We start from the raw sequence: 25,188 nt of genomic DNA on the forward strand, positions 1-25,188 counted from the left end.
GTGGATTCAGTGCAGACCACGCAACCCTCTGGCCACATTGAGGAATCGTGTAATATGAATGTATGTGCTCGTAAGTGAAATGTTTGCGAAGTTCCAACTCTAATATGTGTTGGATCACAATAGGCGTGAACTTGACTTCTCTATAAAGAAACCGATTCCCAAGAGGCAAAGCCACAGTAGATGATTAGAAAGAAGCTGATTTTGGATGAAAATAAACCAAACATACTGCATTCTTTTTAAAAAACCTACAGAAAGAATCAAATTATACGTTGCACCATATTAAAAAGTCTGAAACTGCCAACACTGGAAAAAAAAAGAAAAGTAGATGGGATGTGAGAAGGGTTTTGCAAACTTATCAACAATCACAAGAGGAAAGAACCACACACTATCATCCTTAGGAGTATGTATTTTTGAAAGGAATCATGTTATTCTAGCTATTTAAAAACTTGGAGAGGAGTTTGGACATCATTTCATTTGCACTGCTTCTGCTAAGTGGATGTAATTCAGGACAAACCACCTGAACTTGTGCTAGACCAACAAAGACCTATTTCTATACCTCAGCACTAAAATCTGAGAAAATCAGACTATCTCATCCCTGCCTGAGAAGTCACTAAAGGAAATTTCACAAGCCAAGAAAAGTCACTACAGAAATCATTCTGGAGTTAAAGAGGACTTAGTCAACTAGAATCTTGTTGAAACAGTTCACTGGGGTTTCAAAGTAGACCGTGGATATGTATAACATAAATCCTAATATATGATAGTGGTCATATAACCCTAAGTTAAATAGAATACCAACTCCACATATTTTCTAGGAAATTTCCTTACTATGTGGATATACACACATGCACGTAAATACATATGTTTATGTATGTGTATGAAGAAAAGTGATTTGCGTGAAGCAGCAGGAAGATAGGGTGAGGGCTACCACTTCCCTAGGGCCTGCCTCATATTTGCATTAGGGTGAGTAACTATGATACATATTGTATGTACAGGTATGTAGATACAATATATACACATATGAATATGCATATATTTCATATGATATGATAAATTCATATTATATGAATATGGTGATAGAAACTCCAAATGAATAAAATGGCCTTTTTTGTTTGTGGTTCTATGCACTTAATATAGGTAGAGGAAGTTGTTTAAAATTTATCAAGCAAGAATTGCATGTTAGAAAGCACCTCTTTGCATTACAATTCCCAGATCAGATAAAAATACTGTACAGACATAAATCCTACTTTTTTTGGTGTGTAGGTAAAAGAAAATATATGATTTGAACTTTGAGTATTTGTACCTTGATTTGTTACCTCCAGTGGAAAGAGAATGAAGTAAACTGGCTAGCTGGTTGTTTCATTCATACCATTTTTATTGTAACCCATAAAAGTGGAGTGTTTCTAAAATGAATGGCAATTTCACATATTCATTGTTTAAAAATGAAACACTCAAGCCATTTAAATTAGAAGAAAACCAGAGCCTGGAAGAAATTAGGGTGATTTGATAAAAAAAAGATTAGTCTGCAGAGAATAAAAAAAAGTAGTTGAAATGTCAATATGCTATCACAGCATGGATATTGTAATTCACCAGGATATTGGTAGTAAATGTCAAAAGATGTGTATTATTGCTCTGACACCTGACACAAAGGGCTGGTGAAAATGTCTGTATTCTGAGGGAGATTTTTTTATTACCTCAACTAAAAGAATATTGTGTTTCTATTTCTGACTTCAAGTATTTCTGTTAATGCAATGTCATATGGAATTGTTAAAAATTGATTGACTTTTCTGTAGTCATCATGTGCCATAATTATTCATACCGAAACTATAGTATTCCATTGCTATTGTGCATTAATTTTGGTTATTTTGTCTATTATGCCCAGAGCTGAATTTTTGTCTCCTCTCCATGTGGTAATCAACTTAAATTGGAATTCCTACCTACGGTACTACAGGGATATTTTTAAATTTATGCTATTAAAATAATTTATCAACCTACAAGATCTGTATGGTTCTATTGTATTATTTTTATGTGAGTAATATATGAAGATTTTAAATAAAAAGTTTACCCCTTTATGAAATGTTTGTATTTTATTTAAAGGTTTCTGTTTTGAAACATACTGGAGAGTAAAGTATGACCATTTTTTTTGCTGGTTTTGAGAATGTGATTAACACATTTTAAATAAGAAGGTAGAAAGCATTTTTAAGGTGGAAAAAAAAAAGGAAACCTAGGAAGAACTCTTCTAGAAGCAACACAGTAAGAATTAAAAGATTCTTAAACCAAAACCGAAGGCCCCAGGGTTCGTCGTTGCTGACGAATTATATAACTATAAGTATAATTATAATTACATATATATATATATACATATTTATATAAATTGTTATATCGATTTTCTTCATCTATAAGATGAGTGACTTGAACAAGATAATCTTTGTGGTCCCTTCTGTTTCTAAAAATTGAGCTGTTTGATTCTAAATGTATAAGATATAAGTAAGATAATAGAAACTCCAAATGAATAAAATGACCTCTTTTGTTTATGGTTCTGTGCACTTAATAAAGCTAGAGGAAGCTGTTTAAGACTTATCAAGCAAGAATTGCATGTTAGAAAGTACCTCTTTGCTTATAATTCACAGATCAGATAAAAATATTAGGGGGTAGTTAGGTGGTACTAATAGAGCACTGACCTGGAGTTAGGAAGAGTAACATCTTAATCTTGCTATTTGAAATGGTAGTTATCATTGTAAAATGTAAGGATATTCAGCTTCTTTTTTCATGATTTTAGTTCTTAGGTTTTGCTGGAACAAATTTCTGTAAATCTGAAAGTCCCAACAGAATATTTAATTATTGCAGTAAAATGCCTATTAGTTTCAATTCTCAAGGAATGTGTCATTATGACCAGTTAGATTTAACTGAGGGCTAACCTCAAATCTAATTTTGCTTTAATTTTTTGAGAGTATTTCTAAAAGGATAATAATCTAATTTACTTCGTCAAAGTCAAGCCAAGTTCAGTGACCCAGTCAATATGGTAAACATAATAGAGGTGACGCCTACTTGCAAGGATTAATCTTATGCTCAGAAGGCTAGGAAATTTAGGGAGTTGAAATTCATGAGACATGGACCTCACTGCAAAATCTTACACCTCAAGTATTCTATAATCATTTTTGAGAAAACTGTGAGCAAGAGTCTTTCTGTTAGATATACAAAAAAACCATATGAAACAGTTCTTGTTCTCAAGAAATATACATACTACTGGAAACAGAGAGAGAGAACTTAACCAAATTCTGAGACTGAGAACTCAGCTAAAATGAGCCTCTCCCCCCCCCCCCAACTTTTTGCTCTTCTTTCTTGTAAACAAAAATCTTTCCATTAAGTCTTAATTGCAGCAATGTGGGCTCCCTTGTATGCTGGGTCATGAAAAAATTAGACTTTGGAATTGTGCCTTCTTTAAAAAAAGCAGAAAGCTTGCCTACATGATTCTAAATTCCTGGTGAAATTTCATATAGGTTGTCTTACTATAGGTATATAAAAAACAAGCAAACAAAAAATCCACACTACTTAAAAATATACCTGTTAAGGGTTGTATAGTACTACTTAATCTTGAAAAAGAATGAAACCTGACTGCAAACTTTAATGAAAAAGGAGAGGGTTGGGGGATTGTGAATCATGATGCCCAGAGAAATCCAGATGCTTGTAAAGTAGATCAGTTTATTACTGAGTATTTTATGAAAAATCCTTTGATAAATATTCAGTCAAAATGTATGGATATGCGCTTGAGAAGTTCCAGAATGGCTCTCTGGGCTGCTTTCTAATCAGTCTTATTTTAAAGAAGATTTTATTTCTAATGAATACAGGTAAACTTGCAAAAATAAAGAGCTTTAGTCTTTCAGTAATCTATTTTTAATGGTAGAAAGAAATACAATCCATGTGGTAAACTGGAGGATCAGTCCTGAGTTATGCTTGGATTGTGACTGGATATGTACCTGAGGTTTAGCGATGGATTTAGTTATGAATTGTTTTCATCTGAAATGGATAATCAGATTAAATAGCATTGTTAGTAGACATCTGTTGAATTCATGAACACAGGAAAAATAGTGAAATACAGGAAATTCAAAGGTTTATAAAGTACTGGTTACTAAGTAGAAGTTGCAAAAACATTTAAAGAAAACATGTATAGTTTTTAATCAGGCATGTGATTTGGTTCATATGGGGAACCTTCTCCCCTTCAAGGAGTTTCCCTTTAACAATGCAGCTCATGTGCATTATTATTTACTGTGGAATATAATTTCCAGTAGTATATTGTATATGTTTTTTGCATCATGTAATTACCAGTAAGATTTATGTTATCATCTAAGCAAAAGCATTGCTATTTCCAATAACTAGTATAAAGGGGGAAAATAAGAGTTGAGAGTTGAGGGGTTCTTTCATTGGCAGGTATTTATTGTGCACCAATATTTTAATTGTTCTCAAAAATGTGTAAATACTTTGGTAAAAGGTATCTATATCCTGAAGTCAGAGGAAGAATTTTATGAACATTACTGAAATTTGTACAGTAGAGTTTTTTTTGCCAGAAAAAAAAATGTGTTTGTAAATTAAATGCATAGCAATAAGAATTAAATATACAAATATATGCACACAATCTTAAAGGAATTTCATTTTAACTTCTCTATGGCTTCAGATCAGTGGATAAAGGACTCAAAAATGATGCACTGATCATTCAGTAACAGACAGAAAATGTATACTAGGGTAATTGTATTTTTGGGTATATTTTGTGACTGAGTATTTTACTGTTACATTGCGATTACTTACAAAGGAAGACAGTTTTTGTGTTAACAAATGAAGAAGGCCTTTGAGTAGGATCAAGAGTAAAAATATATCTCCTAATTATAAAGTTCATTGAAATGCTTTTTTTTTAAAAAAATCAGTGCAGGATTCCATTCTGATTGTGTACAGTTGTCGATGAATGCAATATTCTGATCAACTAGGGACAGCCATCTGCCAATAGGTTGACTTTGCCTTTACATAACAAGATAAATAATAGTCATAGTGGTCCTAAAAATATTGGGACAAGAAAGACAGAAATCCATCTCAAATTATTTTTCTCCTCTGAAAATAGTGTTTTGATAGGTTGAGTAGTTCAAAACATGGGAAGAAATAAGATTCTTTAAAGTCATTGGCTAAAACCCTCAGATTTCTACTGGAAGTTAGGATATTTTGCACTTTGATCATTGTATAATGATTGTTAGTTTCCCTTGAGGAATGTGCAGTTTGTATAGAGTAGTTGGTCTTCAGAGGACTGTCAAAAGTACCATTATGCTTAGCTCCTTTTAAAAATTAAATGTGATCCAGTCTGTATCAGGGGTTAATGTATGGATACCATTTGGAACTTAACTCTGCATCATTTTGTAATTCACAGATGTTTTATTATTCATACTTCTGTGTATTCATAGCCTTCTGAAGTCACTGTTGTGTAAAAACTAATGAGGGAGAGTCTGTTTAAGTCTTTTGCTGGTCTTTTACCCTTGTCAGACTCTCATTCATTCAATTTAAATGGCACATTTTAGGGTTGGTAGGCATTTTGACAGATGGATCAGAATGCAAATAAAAATCTGCATAGTTAAGTCATTTCCTACACACACACACACACACACACACACACACATATACACACACACACATCAGTTAAAAGTTATTTTAAAGTAAGGAGGGAATTGGACTTGGGACTATTAAATGAAAGGAATTCTGACAATCTGATTGATTGGTTAAAGAATCATAGAATCTCAGAGCTGAAATTAGTTCAACTAGGGAGGTTATCATGTGTAACCATAGATTTCTAGAAAAATGTTAGATTTAGAGTCAGAAAATCTGGTTTAAATTTTCAGCTCTGTCATTTATTACCCATATGGCCTTAGACAGCTTACTTTATCTTTCTGTCCTCAGTTGCCTCATTTTTAAAATGAGGTTGTATTGGATGACTGCTAAGGTTATGCACAATGTGAGGGAGGCAGCTCCTCTAGCCCACTGGACTGTAGTGAACTTGGGAGGCCAGTGATAGTTGCACAGGACAGAAAGTCATGAAGAGCTCACAGTCTGAATCTTTGGAGGGAATATTCATATCACAGATTCATTTAAATATTGAAGAATTTTATAACTCTTAATTCAATCTACCGATCAGTAGGTACTTATAGAGCCTTTGCTTTGTATCTGGCACTACACTGAGCAGTGATGGAGGTGCAGTGAAGTAGGGCACATGATATCTGCCCTTGAGGAACTTATAGTCTAACTCATGAGAAATAACTACACATAAAAGAGACAAAAATCATTAAAATTTTTAACAATGTAGTAATTACTCTAGGGTAGCAGGGGCTCAGAGAAGAGAGACTATGGTGGACTGGGGCAATTGTGTCAGAATTCATGGGCAGTGGTCATGATGACTTGAATACTTAATGAAAAATGGGGAGTTATTCAGCGTATTTGGGGAAAACCAAAGGAGATCATGTTTGAAAAGTGCAGTGTTGGAACACCAGTGTTCATTCATGTAGCTTACTGTTGTAATAAAAAGATTAGCTGATAAAGATGATAAACTCATTGTTTTTCACTCAAATGAAACCTTGATCATTTCTTGAACTCTCTCTTCTTAGCACAAACACTTGCAGAATTTTGTGAATTCTGTCTTGACTTCTTCTCTTGAATTTGTTCACTCTTCTGTATTCTTTCCATCCCAGTTCAGTTTCTATTAATCCTTAATATGTAATACCCTCAAAAACTTGGGGAAGTTACTGAACCTCAGTAGGGCTGAGTTTTCTTATCTGTCCCTTCAAACTCTGGATCTGTGATTCTAGGATCTTTCCTGAATTATTGAATGACTTCATAACTGGTCTCTTTGTTCCCAGTTTTTCTGTATGGTGATTCCCAATTAAACTCTGTTTTACAGGTTTGATCATGTCATTGGGGACTTTCTGTATATACACTGAGAAACAACCCTTTCTGACATCTAGGTGTAGACATAATATTATATGGGGAGTAAGATGGGAGAATGACTAGGAAGTGTGAAAGGATTATGTGAAACTAGGAGGGATTATGTGAGACTTTGGCTAGCATGAAGAGCCAGGCTGGGATCCAGAGGGAAGAAATCAGAAAGCTGCTTATTTAGGGATTTACACAAAAGATGCAGTAATGAGGATCCCCAGGTTTCTTTCTAGGTGGCCAAGATCAATTTGTAAGATAGGAAAGGAGATAACAGACTCTAGACTGTCACTTCAGTAATAGAAATTTTGCAGTTGCCTGTATCTTTCCTGGTGTAACTATTGGAAACCTGAATCTAGGGACAAGTGACTGAGGCCACCTCAAGGTCTAATCAAGGTTATGTGTGTGTGTGTGTGTATTGCTAAAACTATGTGTGTGTGTGTGTGTGTGTGTGTGTGTATATATATATATATATATATATATATATATATATACATATAATGCTGTGTATAAGGCATTTAGCTAGGTATTGAGTGCGCAAAAAAATGAAAAATAAAAGTAACTCACATTAACATCTTACTTTGTACATATTTGCTTTTCATACAAATCAGGAAACTAAGCCTGCTAAAGGTTAAATGACTTATCCAAAGGGACAATGCTAGTCTAAGACGTGATACAACACAGGTCTTCCTGAATCCAAATCCAGCAAGCTATTTACTATTTACCTTAGATGCCTTAAAAAAAAATCTAAGCTTCCAGTCCAATATGGGAGGAAGATGTACACAAGATCAGTATAATACACGGTTGAATGTAATAAAAGCCAGGACGGGATTTTTTTAAAAGTGCTATAAGGAAAATGAAAGAGATATTCACCATGAAAGCCTGGCATCTGAGTGATTTCATCTCCAGCTTTCCACCATGCTTCCTATGCAAATCGAACTGCTGCCTCCCATATATTACCCTCCTACCCTTGAGAATGCAGCTGAGGAAATCATGTAAGCCATCAGGCATTTATTAAGCTCCTGTTTTTTTCTAGGCACCATGCTCCATGTCTAAGTATGCAGAGACAAAAAGAGAATGGTTCCTACCTTCTAAAAGCTTAGATTCGGTTAAGGGAAACATGTTATAAGTAAAAGCAATATATAGTCAGTACAAGATTTTTTAGGGGGTGGAGGGAACTTGACCAGAACTTCAGGAAGTTGAGGATTTTAAGAGACAGGTGAAGATGAACTGTATTATTAACAGGAGGAAATTCTGTGCAGAAGCCCAGAGGTAAGAGATGGGTTATGTGTAAGGACAAACAAAGAGATCAGTTTGGCAGGACCATAGAGTGAATGAAAGGAAATGATGTGCTCTAAGAGCGAGATCATGAAGGGCTTTTCCTGCCAAGTAAAGGACTTTTTAAAAAATTATAGTCAACAGAGAGACACTGAAGATTTTTGGATAAAGAAGTGACTTGGTTAGAAGTGTGTTTTAGGAATGCGACTTTAGCAACCGTGTCAAAGATGGTTTGGGGAGGGGAGAAACTTATGACAAGGTGACCAGTTAGGAGATAATTGCAGTAGTGCAGGTAAGATGTGGAAATACCTGGGATTTGAATAGAAAGGAAACTGAAAGCAGAGATTTTATGGAGGTAGAAATTATCCATCCATCCATCTTTCAGTCTATCCACCTGTGTATATCTGTAAATTCAAATGAGGTCTTAAGTAAAGGATAGCAGGAATATTGGTTTTATCATGGAGTTAATGGACTGCTTTTAACTTTGGAGAAGCATTGCCATGAAAGAATAAGTGCTTTTGAATTGAATAGAAAGAAAAGATTGAAAAGCTGAATGGAATGGGCAGAAATCTACTTGGGGGAAATTACTGAAGGATCTTTAATCGGTTATTCCATTGTTAAGCTCATTGGAATTAAATATTTTAAATATTTCAATACATTAAATATTTTCTCACTTTACACATAATTATTTTATTGTTCCAAGTCCTGGGCATTTTAATTGCATATTTATGAATATAAAACTTTCACAAGCTATTCCTATGGATGGAATCTTGATTTGTGTAGCTAATAACATATTTACCTGTATATACTTTATGGCGTATAATCACATCATAATTTTAGAAGTCTCTGCATCAGTATTGGTTGCAAGGGAATCACAAACAATCCTTTTGTGCAATTTGACCACAGACTAAGCTGTAAAAAGGAAGGAACCTCTTTTATATCTGCCAATTAATTAGACTGTCATTATTGTTATCCTTTAATCACTGTTTGTGGTCATTGAACTCCTTAGCCTTGATTGCTTCAACTAACTGCAAGATGATACATTTGGTCTCTGAAAACGTACTTGCTTGAAGAATGCAAGTAGAAAAAAAGTCATGTTCCACATTGTTTTCTTAACCTTATTGGATTGAGAAATGAATATAATGTGTATATTTCAAGATCTAGCTGACAGAAATGACCCGTTGTCTTACTAATGTAAGTAAAAAACCAAATAAAAGGTTTGGGGATTTATGTTTGTTACTATATGACCCATCTGTAACTTAGTAGATAAGTCTTGACACATTTCCCAGGGCTCTGAGAGGTTGTGTCTTCTCCATTGTCACACTAGTAGAAGACAATGGAGATAGGTTTTGAACTTCAGTCTTACCTCACTCCAGGTTCAGTCCTCTTTCCACTATACCATTTGACCTTTAGTGAGGGAGATTTATTTGAAGGATGCTAAATTGAATAGCCAATAGGAATATCTTAGGACTTGGGAAGTAGAAGAAACAATTTCCATTAAAACTGACAGATATATAACCTCATTGACGAGATACTTCCTCAGTTAGTACAAATCGCAGTCCTACATACTCCTTTCATCTTATGTGGTTTGTAAATCTTCCATTGAAAATCTACCCAGTGTGCAGGAGACCTTTGGCTGGTTTATTTATTTTTTTTGCTGGTTTATTTTAAACAGACCAGTGTAGCTCCAAGGCTGTTTTCTGTGTTGCAGTGACTGGCACACACTAGTTGCTTAATGTGAATTTATTCTTATCACTTATTAGTTCTGTGACCCTGGGGAAGTTACTTAACCCTGTCTGTCTCAGTTTCCTTGTTTGTAAAATGAGCTGGAGAAAGAAATGACAAACTTTGTCAAGAAAACCCCAAATGGGGTCATGAAGAGTTAGACATGACCGAAAATGACTGAACAATGAATCTCTTAGCCTTCATTCTTGCTGCATTGTTTTGAGTTTGGATCGCCTTCCTCTCTGGACATACCCATCTTGATAATGCCTTTTTTGCTGTTTCTCTCTAATACAAATCATCCTAATTAAAATACTGCAGCCTGATTGGTTGCTTGACCATGCTTATTTCCATTTCTCTTTAGATCACCTGGCATTTTTATTCTTTTGAGACTGTAGATTTCTGTGACTAACACCTAATACAATATTACTAGCAGAGTGGTGGTATTAAAAAGCAGAATTTTTATTGATGGCAGTGATAACTTGGACTCATTGAAACATCTGCAATGTTATCCAGATATTTATATGATTCAAATTTATCTTGTCCTATTCAATTCTAGACCTAGTATATTGTTCATATATGGCATTTATCATAAATATAATGAATGTATATATGTATAAATATATACTATATATGTATACTATAGTATATAGTATGTATACTGTATATTGTCTATTGATATACAATCTCAAGGGGTTTCTCATCAAATTGCATGTTGTAATCTGAGCAGTATTTATTTTTAACCAGTTTGATGAGTGAATCTTTTTCAAATAGATATAACTTTCATTGAGGGAATGTAGTATGCCATTTGCTTTGTCTCGTGATGCATCATGTATATGTATATGTACATGCATATTTATATATATACACATAATATATGTTTACACATATATGCTATGTGCACACACAAAAACACATATATGCATATATACTCACACACATATGTATATATGTATACACATATATGTGTATACATATGCATATACATATACATCTATCTCTATCTCTCTGTCTCTGTCTGTCTGTCTATCTGTCTATCTATCTATCTATCTACCTATCTATCTATCTATCTATCTATCTATCTATCTATCTATCTATCTACCAACCAGTATCCAGCATCATTTGTAAGCCTTAAAACACTATATAAATGTGAATTAATTTTTTCTACTCTCAGTAGTTGTCCATGGAGCAACAGGGTGTGCGTGTGCGTGTGCGTGTGCGTGTGCGTGTGCATGTGAGAGAGAGAGAGAGAGAGAGACAGAAAGAGAGACAGAGAGAGACAGAGAGACTGTGTATGTCTACACTAAGGCTTTTGAGAAACATATACGCACACATATGTCCATTGAGTAATATACACTAGGTGCTCTTCCTCTGTCTCTGAGTTAGCTGTAGACAAGCATTTTTGTTTTCTTAGTCGGAGTGCCAGAGAGAAGTGAAAGAGGTAAAGAGGTGGCCGTGTAAACAGCCTTCTGTCTTGGTGCCTGGTGGGAAGGGGACAGTAGCACAAATCTGTGAGGAGAAAAGCAATTAAATGAATAGATGAAATCCCAGTAACAGTCGTTGTGACTGAGCCCAAACACTTCCCACTCCCTATGAATTAAATCAAACCAGAACTTGGCATTGAGGTGTGGGAAGAGCACTTGTGACTCCTGACTATCATGGGAGACATTTTTCAGTGAATTCTTGACCTAAAAAAATCTTTGTTTCCTTTTCTTTGATTTACAGGAAAGTTGAAGCTACCTCAATAGGAAATGTTTTCTGCCTCTTTATCAGCATCGGAAACCCAAAAATTCCTTTAAGAAAACCTCCTCAGAGGCTCCTTTAGATTCCTTTCTTCAGGCTAGTTCAGGCACAGTTCCTAAAAGAAATATCTGGCTGATTTCCATCTGGCTTCCATCCTCTCTTATTTTCATGAAGATGTGTGGAATCTAGTTTTCTATGCTGCTTCTGCATAAATTAAGTTTTCAAGTCAACATACTCCCTCTGCTTTTCTTTTCTATGTAGAATGGTTACCTCTTGTTGCTGGAAAATAAATAAATAAACAGAACTTGATGCTCCAACCAGCAGAATGAAATGAAAACAAATTGCATTATTACAGGCTCACTAATTTCTAGTAACCTTGTGTGTGCTTCAGAGTGGGAACGTGCCACGTGAAAGGTTCCAGGCTGTTATGGGAGGACTGTGTCTCTTACAAATAATTAGAAAACTGTCAAAGCATATGTTGCTCTCATAAGTGTTTCTAGTTTTATTTTTTCACATATGATGCAAAAATATTTTATCTGGGAATTGAATGATGAAAAACCTCCTGATTTGGGGTCTTCATCAATGACTAATTGTTACGATGTATGATCCAGTTTTAAAGCAAGTAAAATATCCATCTGGTGAGCCTATTAACTCTATGGGCCCTCTAAAATAAAATTCAGAGTTGAAAAATGGACATGTTACTATTGAAGAACTTAGGAGATTTGTAGGGTAAAATCAAGATATTTCCCATTCTTTTTTCCCTTTCTCTGTCCTCACAGTCTCCCACAGAACTGGAATGTACTGCACAGGTACATTCTCTCCAAAAAAATGGTCATCTGTGAGAGGGGAACAATTATTTCCTAGTACAGCCTATTCCACTTTGGGATACTTCTGATTTTTAGGTCATTTTTCCTTTCACGAAGCCCAAATTTGCCTCTTTGCAACAATTTCAGCCATTGGTTCTACTTCTACCATATTGAGCCAAGTAGAATAACTCCTCATCTTCCTGGCAGCCCCTCAGATAACCTAAGACAACTATCATGTCCAACTTGAGTTGTCTTTTCCTCAGGCTAAATTCTCTACCTCCTTTTGAGCCTCATAGGCAAGGAACTTGAGATACTTCACTATCTTTGTTGTTCTCTTCTAGACAATCTTCATCTTAGCGATTTTTTTCTAAAATGTGACACCTAGACACAAATATTATTCTGTGTATGATGTTTGACAAAGGCAGAGTATCACTTATCACCTTCATTTTATTCTTGGATATTATGTCTCAATGGAAGCTAAGGTGGCTGTAGCTTTTTTGGTTCCCATATCACTCTTGACTTATTTTGAGCTTAAAATCCTTAGATCTTTTTTTTTTAAATCAAATTTATATCTAGTCCTTACTTTCCCATCTTGTACCAATAAGGTTGATTTTTAAAAACCCAAGTGAAGAACTTTGCATTTATTCCTATTAAGTTTCATCTTAAGAGATTTGGGTTTTTTTAATTTTTTTTTTAAATCTTGCCTCAGGGCTCTCCACGTGATAGTCACCCCTCCCAGATGTGGGTTTTAGGCATTGATAAAGATGTTAAATAGTACAAAAAAAACCTTCTTTGATCTTGAACCTCTGGTGAGTGTTCTTTCAGTCTAGCTAATCAATCATTTCTGAATCTTATCAAATTATAGTACCCAATCTAAATCTTTCCATATAATAATAATAAATAGCTGGCAGTTACACAATACTTAATGGTTTGCAAAGCACTTTTCAAATATTATCATTTGATATTTTTCCATAAGAGTAGAATAAGGGGGATTGTAATGTAGAGATCAGGTAATTTGAACTTGCATCATTCTTTGACATGATATTTTCTTGATGACCTCTTTATTTTTTATGATTACTGCTTCCTTTAACCAATAACCATTAATCCATTAACCATACATTTCATGATAGTAAGTAGGAATTGGTATTCAATCTGTAATTTCATTGACACCGGAGACTAACACATGAGGAAATTACCTCTGTCAATGCAAGTCACCGCTTCCTCTGCAATTGAAAGTATTAGAGAGTTTCCCAGAGCACTGAAAAATTAAATGATTTTTCCACAGTCATGCCGCTGTCACCCGTAAGAGATGTAACATGGATCTGGGTATTTCTGTCCCCAAGGTTTGTGTGTCCCTGGGCAAGTCGCTTAAGATCCCTTCTAGCTCTAGAGCTATATGATCCTGTGACAAAGATATGTTCTGGTACTAACATAAAGAATGAATGTGTATTTTAGAAGGCTAAAGTAGTTGTTAGTTTCCAGCACGACAGGCATATAGAATAGCGATATGAAGCTTTGGATCATACCTGTCTCTTTGCCATTAACTGGCTAGATTACTTTTCTCAAGTAATTTGACTTCCAGAGCCCTCAGTTTGCTCCTTGATTAAATGGAGGCATTTTTCAGGATTGTTCCTATGCAATCAAATAGCAGCAACAACTAGGTGGCACTGTGGATAGGATGCCAGGCCTAGAGTCAGGGAGACTCATCTTTTTCAGTTCAAATCTGGCCTCAAGACACTCACTAGCTTGTACGGCCCTGGGCTTAAGCCTTAACCACTTCACCCCATTTGCCTCAGTTTCTTCATCTGTAAAATAAACGAGAAGGAAATGACAAATCACTTTAGTATCTTTGCAAAGAAAACTCCAAATGAGGTCACAAAGAATTGGATGCAATTGAAACAACTGAACAATAGTCAGTGATTCTAATCAACTCAAAATTATTATTTTGATTCCTTGAGAGGAACTGCAGTGTGTTCTGTTAACTCAGATTTAAGTCTGAGATCCCCTTCGTCTTATTCTGCAGGTTATCTTTATCAGAATCTATATTTTGAGAAACAGTTTTATGAGAAAAGATGATGCTTGTGTCTGGACTTGCTTTGTTTTCTACAACAGTGTACAAGATGAGTCTTTCATGGATTAATGTTGCCAAGTATTTTTGTTGCCTAGAAAGCCATCTAAGTACCCATCTAATTTAACACACTTTACTGTCTGTGGCATTTAGAGGGCTTGGTAAACTGGATCAAACTTTAGCTTACCTCAAATATAGCCTCTGCACTCTCAGCAATTAATATTATCTTTTTGGCCACACTTTTAAAATTCAGGTAATGAAAAGAAAGCACTATCTATCTAATTTCATGTAAGAAAAAACATTAAATCTATTTACCAGTTTATATTTAATTCATAAAGTACTGTACTAAATAATAGGCAAGCTGATTTACTTATTTCTCAAACTGAGCAAACATGCACATATTAAATTCTCTAATTGTTGTAAATATAATTAAATCTTTAATTAGAAAATGACTGAAAATGCAGTAGTGACATAACTTGAAACATTATGAAGATTGAATGGGCTTCCCAGGAGTATTCATGAAGGACATGGTTTGGTATGGAGGAGAGCACTTACTGGCTTGCCCTTTCACAAATATATTCCACTGATGAGAGAGTTGTGGGAAAATGGTTTTTTCCCTTCATGTGATGCATTAATAATTCTTACAGTCGAAGGATGACACACACACGCACATGCACACACACATACACTCTTTCTGATGGGGAGGTAAAAGATCTGTGATCATAACATGTGGGGGGAGTGGGGGTGTGTGTAGTGGGGAGTAGGATAGAAGGACAGAACAGTCTTAAAAGAGACAACGTCAAAGCAGAAGAGAGATTATACATAATAGTTTTCTCTCTTAGACTTTAGAGAGAGATAAAGCCATCCATCAGTTATCTTTCAAGGTTGACCCCACTTGTATTTGTTACTTATTCGGTTGGTTGGTCTGCCTATATTGTCTTTCATCCGTCTAGAGTCTAGATGGGTACCGCCTTTTCACAGAGTCCAAATTTTGCAAAACAAATCCTTTTATTAAGGGCATTTGTTCTGTGAAGTCTGGATTCACTCAAACAGTGAGGATCTAGAGGGTAACCTGTGGCCTTGGGGCTACAGGTTCTCCACCCTGGTCTTGACCTTCTGTTTGTCACAGAAGATTATATCATGAGCATAGAGCTATACCGTAGTTAGAAGCCTTCTTAAAGAACATGTAGTCCAAGCTGTTCATTTTATAGATGAGGAAACTGAGGCCCAAGGAGGTTAAGTAATTTGATCACATAGCTGGTGAATAGCTGAGCCAGGACTTGAACTCGAATTCTCTTGCTCCAAATCCAGTAATCTGACTTCTGCCTTGGAAGTTTAAGCTTCAGTGCTTCTTACTGGTATTGAACTTTTTTCTTTGAAAGGCATTTTTAACAAGAGCAAATTGGAGCCAGAAGACCTAAGGCTGAATTCCTTCTTTAACATTTATTAGCTACATAATCATGGAAAAGACTTTTGAGTTAGCTGAGTCTCTGTTTTTTCATCTCAAAAATGGGAATAATAGTCCACATGCCATGTACATCACTGGGTTCTTATGATTAAATTGTCTAAGGTACTTTGTAACTATACAAATATATGTTATTTTAATGAAAATAATGTGGTATAGCAGAAATAGAATGGGTCTTAATGACAGGTCCAGGTTTGAGGCCCAGCTTTTCCATTCACTAGCTGTGTTATCCTAGACAAACCACTTCACACCCTCTGAACCTCAGTTTTCTCATCTGTAAAATGGGGGTAGAAATATTTATGGTATTTCCATTAAATAGTTTTGCTAGGAAAAGAGACAGATGAACTTTAAAATATAGCATATATAGTATATACTATATATACATAGTATATATCACCTTTCATCTCCAAGGGGTTAGATTTGCACATAATTCATAGTCTTTCTCCCTCCTGCCTTTACAGTTTTCATATGCCTTACTCCCCACCCCCAACATATATTCTTTATCCAGGGACACTGGCCTCCTGACTGTTCCACAAACAAGTCACTCCAGGTATTTTCTCTGGCTGTCCCCCCATACCTGGAATGCCTTCCCTCCTATACTTTCCCTCATGCCACTCCCTGGATTCCTTTCAGTCCTAACGAAAATTCTACCATCTACTGGAAGGTTTCCTTAAATCTTCTTAGTTCTAGTGCTTTCCCTCTTTATTCTCTGTTTATCCTTTATGTAGCTTGCTCTGTTTATATTTGTTTGCAGGTTGTCTCCCCCATTAGATTGAGGGCAAGGATTCACTTTTGCCTCTTTTTGTACCCCTAGGACTTAGCACTGTGCCTGGCACACCATAGGCACTTAAATGTTTACTGAATTGAACTGAAAGAATATCTTTTGTATAAATAAGCAAAAATCTATGAGTTAGGGTCCAGGTCAATGGAACAATCACCAATAATTTTTTTTCTAGATTAATTTGTATTTAATACTTAAAACATTAGATATTACTACATGCCAGTGAGAATAATTTCTGTAAGCCATGCCATCAACCAGCAATCACATTTACTTAATACTTATGACTTATCGATATATTAATGTCAAATGTATATATGCATATACATATATCTCTATTATTGATTAAATGAAATGAAAAAGCATTTATGGGCTTATTAGGCACTATGGGCTGTGGAGGCATACAGAAAAAGAAGACAGTTTTTGCTCTTTAATTTTTTAATCTTTAATTAATTTAATCTTTGCACTTTAATTGAGTGATACAACACATGGAGGAAGGTTCAGATGAAGCAGTGATGCGAAGATCTGGAAATGGTGCAGCAGATGACAAGGTGAAGAAGAACTTTGGATGTTTTAGAGTGGCTGTTCTCATCATCAGGGAATCTGGAGGGGACAGCTCCTTTCCATTGGGAAAAAGAGTGTGGGTCTAAGGGTCAGGTTATAGTGGAAATTCTTGGTTTTGTTTGGTGTAGGTTGAGATGGGAGGCAGGGGAAGGGATCAGTTTCAAGGCTGGAAGGGAAAAGGGGAGATGGATATAGGTGAGAAAGTTGATAATGGAGTCTATGTGGCCTGGTTTTAGGGAGTAGAAAGATAGCTCCGCTTTGTACTAGTTCTAGTTTATTAAGTCATAAGGTTTAAAATTCAAACCCCATATTTAAATTTATTTTTCCTATTTGTATACAAAAATACTTTACTGATACACATTTTAATATACATACATATATTTAATGGAAATACAATAGTCAACCCAACTTTAGTTTAGATATTTTGAGAGAACTATGTATCCACTGGCATTATTGAGGAGAAGAAAACCAAATACTGAAGCTAATTTGTTTTGAAAAATGTATTTGATCACATCTTTTAAAATTTTCCCTCAGTTTTTGTTCTCCACCACATCCATCGAAAAATCTTTCACTATGTGAGTTCCCATTACTACTTCATTTAATTACAATTTGCTTTAGTTCATTTTTTCTTCAGTATATTTTTCCCCTATGTGAAATGCAATACTGACTCTATTACACCCTTTCTGCTCTATAAATGGCTGCATGATGACATTTTCCACCTATCCTGGCTTCTAACTAAAAAAGAATATTTCCTTTTGTAGATACTGGAATTTTGTTTGAAATCATTATGCTCTTCTATAAAATCAGCCTCCTTCTCAGGGCAATTTCTATGTTGACTAATTACACATTTATATTTACTCTGTGTAGCTTCAGATGGCAGGATTTGGACCAATAGGTAGAAGTTACAGGGAAACAATTTGAGCTCAGTATGAGAAAAAATTTTTAATAAACATTGTTGCCAGAAAATTTAATCAATAACTTCATGAGGTCATGGCTGCTACAAAGGGAATTCCTCCTTCAGGGTGGAAGGTTTCAAGTTTTTCAAAACCTTGGATACTATGATTTTATTTAAAGACAATTTCAGTGATAAATTGCATTTTGTAGGTAATTAGTTCAGAGCAAGGAAAATAAGATTGGAGTAACTGTCTTCCTGGAAAGGCCTCACTGAGAAAGTGGGACATGAGATGGCCTTTAAATAAGTTTAAACTTATCAGGCTCTTACTAAATTAAGGGGTTGCTAACTGATAATTCTGTCACATGCATTTTTTTTTTAATCAACGTAACAATAGCTTTTCAATTCATCCACCAATCAACGAGCATTTATTAGGTACCTACTGTGTCCCAGGCACTGTGCTAAATGTTGGGAATACAAAAAAAAGGTTAAAGCTGAAACACACAATCTGAAGGGGAGACAGCATGTAAATATCTATGTACAAAGAAGATATATACAAGATAAATTGGAAATAATCTACTGAGGAAGGCATCTAAAGAGCTCCAGGAAGACTTGTTGGAAAAGAGAGAATTTTAGTTGAGATTTGAAGGAAGTGAGGAAATAAGAAGGAAAAGTTCTAGGCAGGAGGGAAAACAAGTAAAATGCCCAAATTTGGACATTCTGTGAAGGTATACCAAGTTGGTCTATCTTCCATTGGCCATACATTAAAAAAATCATGGAACAACCAACAGGCATAAAAATATAATGGAAAAAACTTAAATTTTGGACTTAAGAATATGTTTTCTAATAGAGCATAAACTCCTTGAGGCCAGGAATATATTTCATTTTTGACTTTGTATCCCTAGAATCTAGGAAAGTGTCCGTGACACAGTGGTACCTAACAAATGCTTATTGATTAATTGCGTTTATTGGCATCAGAAGACAATTGGGCAATAATGTTTACTAATACATAAATATTTCTACTGATGTAGGTCACAATGTATTATTATTATGCATTAATAGGTGACTTTGATGAATTGTTGTGTCTAATAATGAACTTTTCCAACAGTAGCTGGGCTCTGCCTTTTAGGATAGAAACTCAATTAGTTACTAGTTCAGAACCAAAATCAGAAAGTTTTGTATCAACAGCAAGTAGTGAAAAATTTATCCTCAGTTCAACACATGAAGCAGAGAGCAGTATTAGACATAGGGAAGAATTTACTGTAGCCTTATCTGGTAGTTTGCTATTTAAAGTAATTATTCTTTCTAGCTATGTGTTAAGTTCTGTTGTTTCTAGCTGCGAAGGACTTCAAGTAGTATCAGCAATCTCAGTCAGCTTCCCCACATTGCCCTCTGCCCCCCAGTTCTATTCTGGGTTCTTCCTTTCCAAAGTGGATATGATCTGGCAGAACTCAAAATGCTCTGTAATAATTTTCAGGCTCCTAGGGCCACCTACATGTCCCATGTTCTCTATCTCTTGTTTGGTCACAAAGAAGGTGAGGGATACTACTTGACCCCTAGGAAATCTACCCAAGAGTCATAGCAATTATCAGTGGTGGAGAAAACCCATAGCACCTACCTTTGTTCATTGGACCAAACCTGTATAAAACTTTAAGAGAGAGATCATTATATTTAATGTGAAACCTGTTGGAATATATTGGAACTTTAGCACTGGAAGAGACCTTAGAGATCATGGAATTGAACCTCTTCATTTCATAGAAAGTAAAATTAAGGACCAGAGCTGTACTGTACAATAGTTTGCCTAAGGTTACATAGGAAATATTAGAGCCGGATCTGTAAGCAGTAAAAATTCACTGTAATGTTGTTTGTGATAGAAATGAATTTAGTATATGGTCCTGGACCAAATCTGAAAGAATTTTTCCTCTAAAATGTTGAATTGGAAGTAATTCTTACCCATAAGACACTTTCACAGTGAACAACCCCTAGGGCATCAGTAAAGGGAAGGTTTAGTATGTAGGGTAAAAGAAAAACACATTATAGTACCACATTTTGTATGTCAATCATTTTTGGTTTTTTCTTCATCTTAAATAATTATTTCAGAATATTACAGAAAAGTTCAACAAAAATCATCAATTAAATATAATCAAATGCATGTCAAAAACATTTTAAAGAAACACTTTCAAAGTGTCAGTCTCTCTCTCAAGTTTCCATAAAACGTTGCTCTGGACAAGTAAGGTTTCAAAATATGTTTTTGCTACTAAAAATCCTGAAGTACTCTCCTGCAGTGATTGGTTTTGTAAGGAAACATTTAAAGAGGAATTTAAATGTAAAAGGTGCAATTTGAAACACATTTTCATGTGTCAAGTTTTGACAACGACCTTTTAAAACATGTAAGCAAGGAATTTCCTCTCTAATCATTACTTAAAAATTAACTCTGTATTATACTTTATCTTGCAATAGAACTGAACTTTATTTTGCAATAGAATTTACATTTATTACTATGAAGTTTTAATGATTTTTGTGAGACTGGTTTTAAACAGTGAGTTTTTTTCCCATGGGAGAGGAAAGTTGAGTTTTCTGTTCTGGGCATTGAGATACTTGCTCCCCTAAAAACACAATAAGAAAAACATTTTTGTCAAACTTTATAAAGATTGAGTAAGTATTTTGGAGGCTAAATTTCCCTGTCAACTGAAGCTGGACATCTTAGAATTTAGGTAGAAATAAAGGCAGAGGGAGAATTCTTAGAGTTTTCCCCTTGTGTTCTCCTATTGCAGATGTGGAACCTCTGGCTACATTACCATCAGATGCAGTCTCAACCTTGGTGTCAGGAGGATCAGGTCCTGAAATCCAGGCTCAGACACTTACTAGCTGTTTGACCCTGGACAAGTCCACCTAACCCTGATTGCCTCCCAAAAACAAGCCAGAAAAGGAAAAATAAAACAAAAACAAATCTTACAAATGAAAAGAAAAATGAAGAAATATGACTTTCGAATTTAATTGTTCTTTATAGCACCATGACTCATTTGTGAGCAACTTTCATTTAATAGATAAGGGGAAATAAGACAAAAGGGAGAAAGACAAGTCAGGAAAAAAATAGATTAGGAATGCCATTAAACTTGTAAGTGAAGTTATTTTCCTCAGCCACATTGAGTTTGGGGGCTTTTCCCCTCCATTTCATGTATGCTGATCATGTTTGAAGTCCCACATTTGCAGATGTGTGCTACTTGAAAGAGAGATCAGAGTTTAGGTTATTTTAAGTTGTTATAAACTACATCTGGTGACAGGTGTTTTACAATATCCTACCAAATATGTTGAAGCCTAGTGAATTCAATTAACCCTTTGAGGTTTCAGTTTCTCCAGTTTTGAAGTGGAGCTGCTACTTGAAAATCTGTGGTTGAGTAGGAAGAGACTTGGATGTTGACCCAGGAGGACAGTTCCAGTCTTATCTAGCTCTGCCACTTTTTTAGAACTTAAGAAAGCTTTTGTAAGGCAAATATGCTGAGATTATCAGAAAGTTTTCTGGTCTTAGCTTCCTTATCTATGGAATAGGGGGAGGGATATCAGTATTACCTACTGAGGCTGTTATGAGGAACATGCCTCATACCCCATGACACTCTGTACAAAGATGAACTATTAGGCACACTTCATAATGAGGTTTCTAGAATTATTGAGGAAGAGAAACTGAGCTTGTAACCTTATTGGCATAGGCAACTGTCAGATGAAAAAAACACTAGCAATTGTGAGTATTTTTTCACATGACTATTGATAGCTTTAATTTCTTTTCTGAAAACTGTCTGTTCATATCCTTTGACCATTTATCAATTGGAGAATGACTTGTATTCTTAGAAATGTGACTCAGTTCTCTTAGAAATAAGGCCTTTATAAGACCTACTGGCTATAAAAATTGTTTCCCAGTTTTCTGCTTTCCTTGTAATGCTGGTTGCATTGGCTTTGTTTGTGCAAAAACTTTTTTTCTTAATGCAAAAAAAATTATCCAGTTTGCATTTCATAATGTTCTCTATCTCTTGTTTGGTCACAAAGAAGGTGAGGGATACTACTTGACCCCTAGGAAATCTACCCAAGAGTCATAGCAATTATCAGTGGTGGAGAAAACCCATAGCACCTACCTTTGTTCATTGGACCAAAGGGTCTCAGACAGGGAGAAGAGCTTACGAATGAAACCTGTAAACTCCGCTTAGAACTCCTAAGAGCTCCTTGTAACTGTCATCACTATCTTATTCTTGGTCCTGATGGTTCAAGATTTTCCCCTTCCAATCTGAAAGGAGATGGAGAGAGGCACAATCTGAGTTATAAAGATTTAGAAAGTACAAATTGACTCAACCTTGACAGTACTGAGCTAGAGTGTATTGAGCCTTCTGTCAAGGCAACCTGCCCTGTACACTCTAGGAGAAAGGCCAAGATTTCCTAACATGGGGGCGGGCGTGGGGAGTGGGGAGATGTTGATTTGGCAAATAATCATAGAAATTACCCACACAAACCCAGAGCTTCACTGGAAAATATTTTCCTTTAGTGTGGTTAGAGGAGTAGAGGAGGGACAATGTTAATGAAGAAATTCCTGTTTTCTATAGCTGTCCTAACATTAAAGATGTCACTTGGCCTAATGTTTCTCCAACCTAGTAGAGAACTGCTTTGATTTAAAAGCACAACTTGAAGACTGTATTTAGCAGTGTATTTTTTTGAGTTCTCTGGGGATCTGATCATGTTTGGGTGGATTGTGTGATTAATTAAGTGCAGATGGCTCTGTGCTTGTACAAGAATTTTACATTGTTAGGGGAAATTGAATAGATAAAGTAAAAATAGACTTCTTTGCCGTTTTGCTAAGGACATGTTAAATGATTCATCTTCAAATTGTCTGCCCCTGCCATTAAATTGACGGGGGTGTTATGTTATGATAGTTCTTCATATAATTAACTTTGGGTTGGATATGAGATCATTTATTTGGTGAACACTGCTCAGATGACTTTTGACATTCAGAACTTCAAGAAGGGAAATTAACAGTGATTGAAAGGCAATATTTAGACCTGACAGAAAGCGTCTCTTCTTTAAAAAACATAATCTTGGGAAAAGAATCTCCCAAATTGAACAAACTCAGACTCCCTTTCCAGGTTCTTTTATTTAGTCCCAAATGCAAATGCCAGGTTTGGGTGAGGCTTAGTGGTAATGGAATATACATTAACCAAACATATCCAATGTGATCATGATTTCTTTTAAAGAACCTCTAAAGGTGCTTTGTGGAAACTTGAAGCTTTATAGCAACACAAAAAACAAACAAAAACATTCAGAACATCTAAAATATTTATATCTCCGATGCTTCTAACATTTGACAATAGCTTTACAATCAGAATTTCAAATTGGAAGTCAGGTTTAGCTTTTTCCTCTCCTTTATCTATTTATTCATTCAACTAGCATTTATTAAATTACTACAAAGTGTCCTTGATAAGATACCATGTTAGGTATGATAGAAAGACAAAAGTAGAACATTCCTTCTCCTCAATGAGCTTACGTTTTCTTGGGGAAAGCCCTTGTACGTAAACAGATTAATAGAAAATGTATGAAAAGTAATTTCTGGATCCCCCTTAATGCTAGTGCCTTCCCTTTGTTGTTTGTTCCCATTTCATCGTTTCTAGTGTTTGCATATTGTCTTCCTCATTAGAGTGATCTCCTTGAGAACTGGGACTATTTTTATTTTTGTTTTTTCTTTCCTTTGTGTCTCTAGTGCTTGGAATGTAGTAAGTGTTTAATAAAGACTTTTTGACTGAGTTCTGGAAGAGAAGTAATTGAGAATGAATGAGATAGAAAGGTAGAATCATGAAAGTCTTTGAGTCAGAAGTAGTCATTTGAGCTGAGCTTTAAGGAAAGCAAGGTGGAAGTGAGGAGGGAGTCTTTTGGATATTTGAATGGTCTGCACAAAAGTTTGGGGGTGGAAATGGAATGATGTGTGACTGCCTCAGCTGCCTATAACATCGAGTCCTGGCTCCAGCCATAAAGCACTACTCAGTCCTCTCTTTTACTAGCCACCACTCAGTTAGGTAGATACCCTGAGATTCATCTGCCTTTTCTAGTTCTGGAACCACAAGGAAATTTACTCTTCAGTTCATTGGAATACAGTTTGTCAGTGTACTCACCCTATGATTCCACGCACAACTCTTGTAACCTTTCAAACCGAGATAACCCACCTTGGGTACCACTCCTCTGTATGTCTTGTCAACCTCTATTAGAGAACAAGTTTCTTGAGACCAGGAACCATTTGTTTTTTTTTGTTTGTTTGTTTGTTTGCTTTTGTAATGTATTCCCAAAACTTAGCATAGTGCTTGGCACCAAGTGAATTCTTAATGCTTATTTCACTCATTCAGTCATTTATTCCCTCATTCATTTTCTGTGTATGAACAATTTCATGTAGATATTTTTAGCAGGATTATATAATCAAGAAGACCCTAAATGGGCTGTCAAAGAGTCAGACACAACTGAAAACATGAACAACAACAGAGCACAAAGGGGAGAGCACGATGTAAAATAAGCCTTAAAATGTAGGTTGGAGCCAGATTGTAGAAAAGCTTTAAAATAACTTTAGGTGGTTGAATGGTGTGACATAATTTACTTCTAGAAACCAAATGGCACCACAGAAACTTGGACCTTCTGAAAACAGAACTTAGTATGCAAAAGGCATAATAAAATAAAATACATTTCTGTGAATGAGTTAGGCATCTTTGAAAAGGAACTCTAGTAGGTCAGTGCACACTTGAGTTATTTTTGTTTTTCACATATTAGCCTAGGATATTCTTAATGGGAATAAGTTCTACTGACAACTCTCAAGAGTATTTGGGAAGGTGGCACAAGCAATCTGACTTTTAAAATATATATGTATATATATGTGTATACATATATATACATATA

General features: G+C 35.4%; 1 protein-coding gene across 5 annotated transcripts in view; it reads left to right on the forward strand.

Moving 5' to 3' along the window:
- PCDH7 (protocadherin 7) overlaps positions 1–25,188 on the forward strand; it is a 494,834-nt gene that overhangs the window by 68,541 nt on the left and 401,105 nt on the right. Inside the window, exon 2 of one of the 5 annotated variants that reach the window (XM_072620433.1) lies at positions 1–25,188. This exon is cut by the window's right edge and continues 28,767 nt beyond it. The exons of the other annotated variants lie outside the window; for them this stretch is intronic. Within the exon in view, the coding sequence (XP_072476534.1) occupies positions 1–78 (78 nt within the window). The 3' untranslated portion in view covers positions 79–25,188. 5 annotated transcript variants of the gene reach the window in all.

The sequence above is a fragment of the Notamacropus eugenii genome, chromosome 6 (assembly GCF_028372415.1).
Source record: "Notamacropus eugenii isolate mMacEug1 chromosome 6, mMacEug1.pri_v2, whole genome shotgun sequence".
NCBI lineage: Eukaryota > Metazoa > Chordata > Mammalia > Diprotodontia > Macropodidae > Notamacropus > Notamacropus eugenii.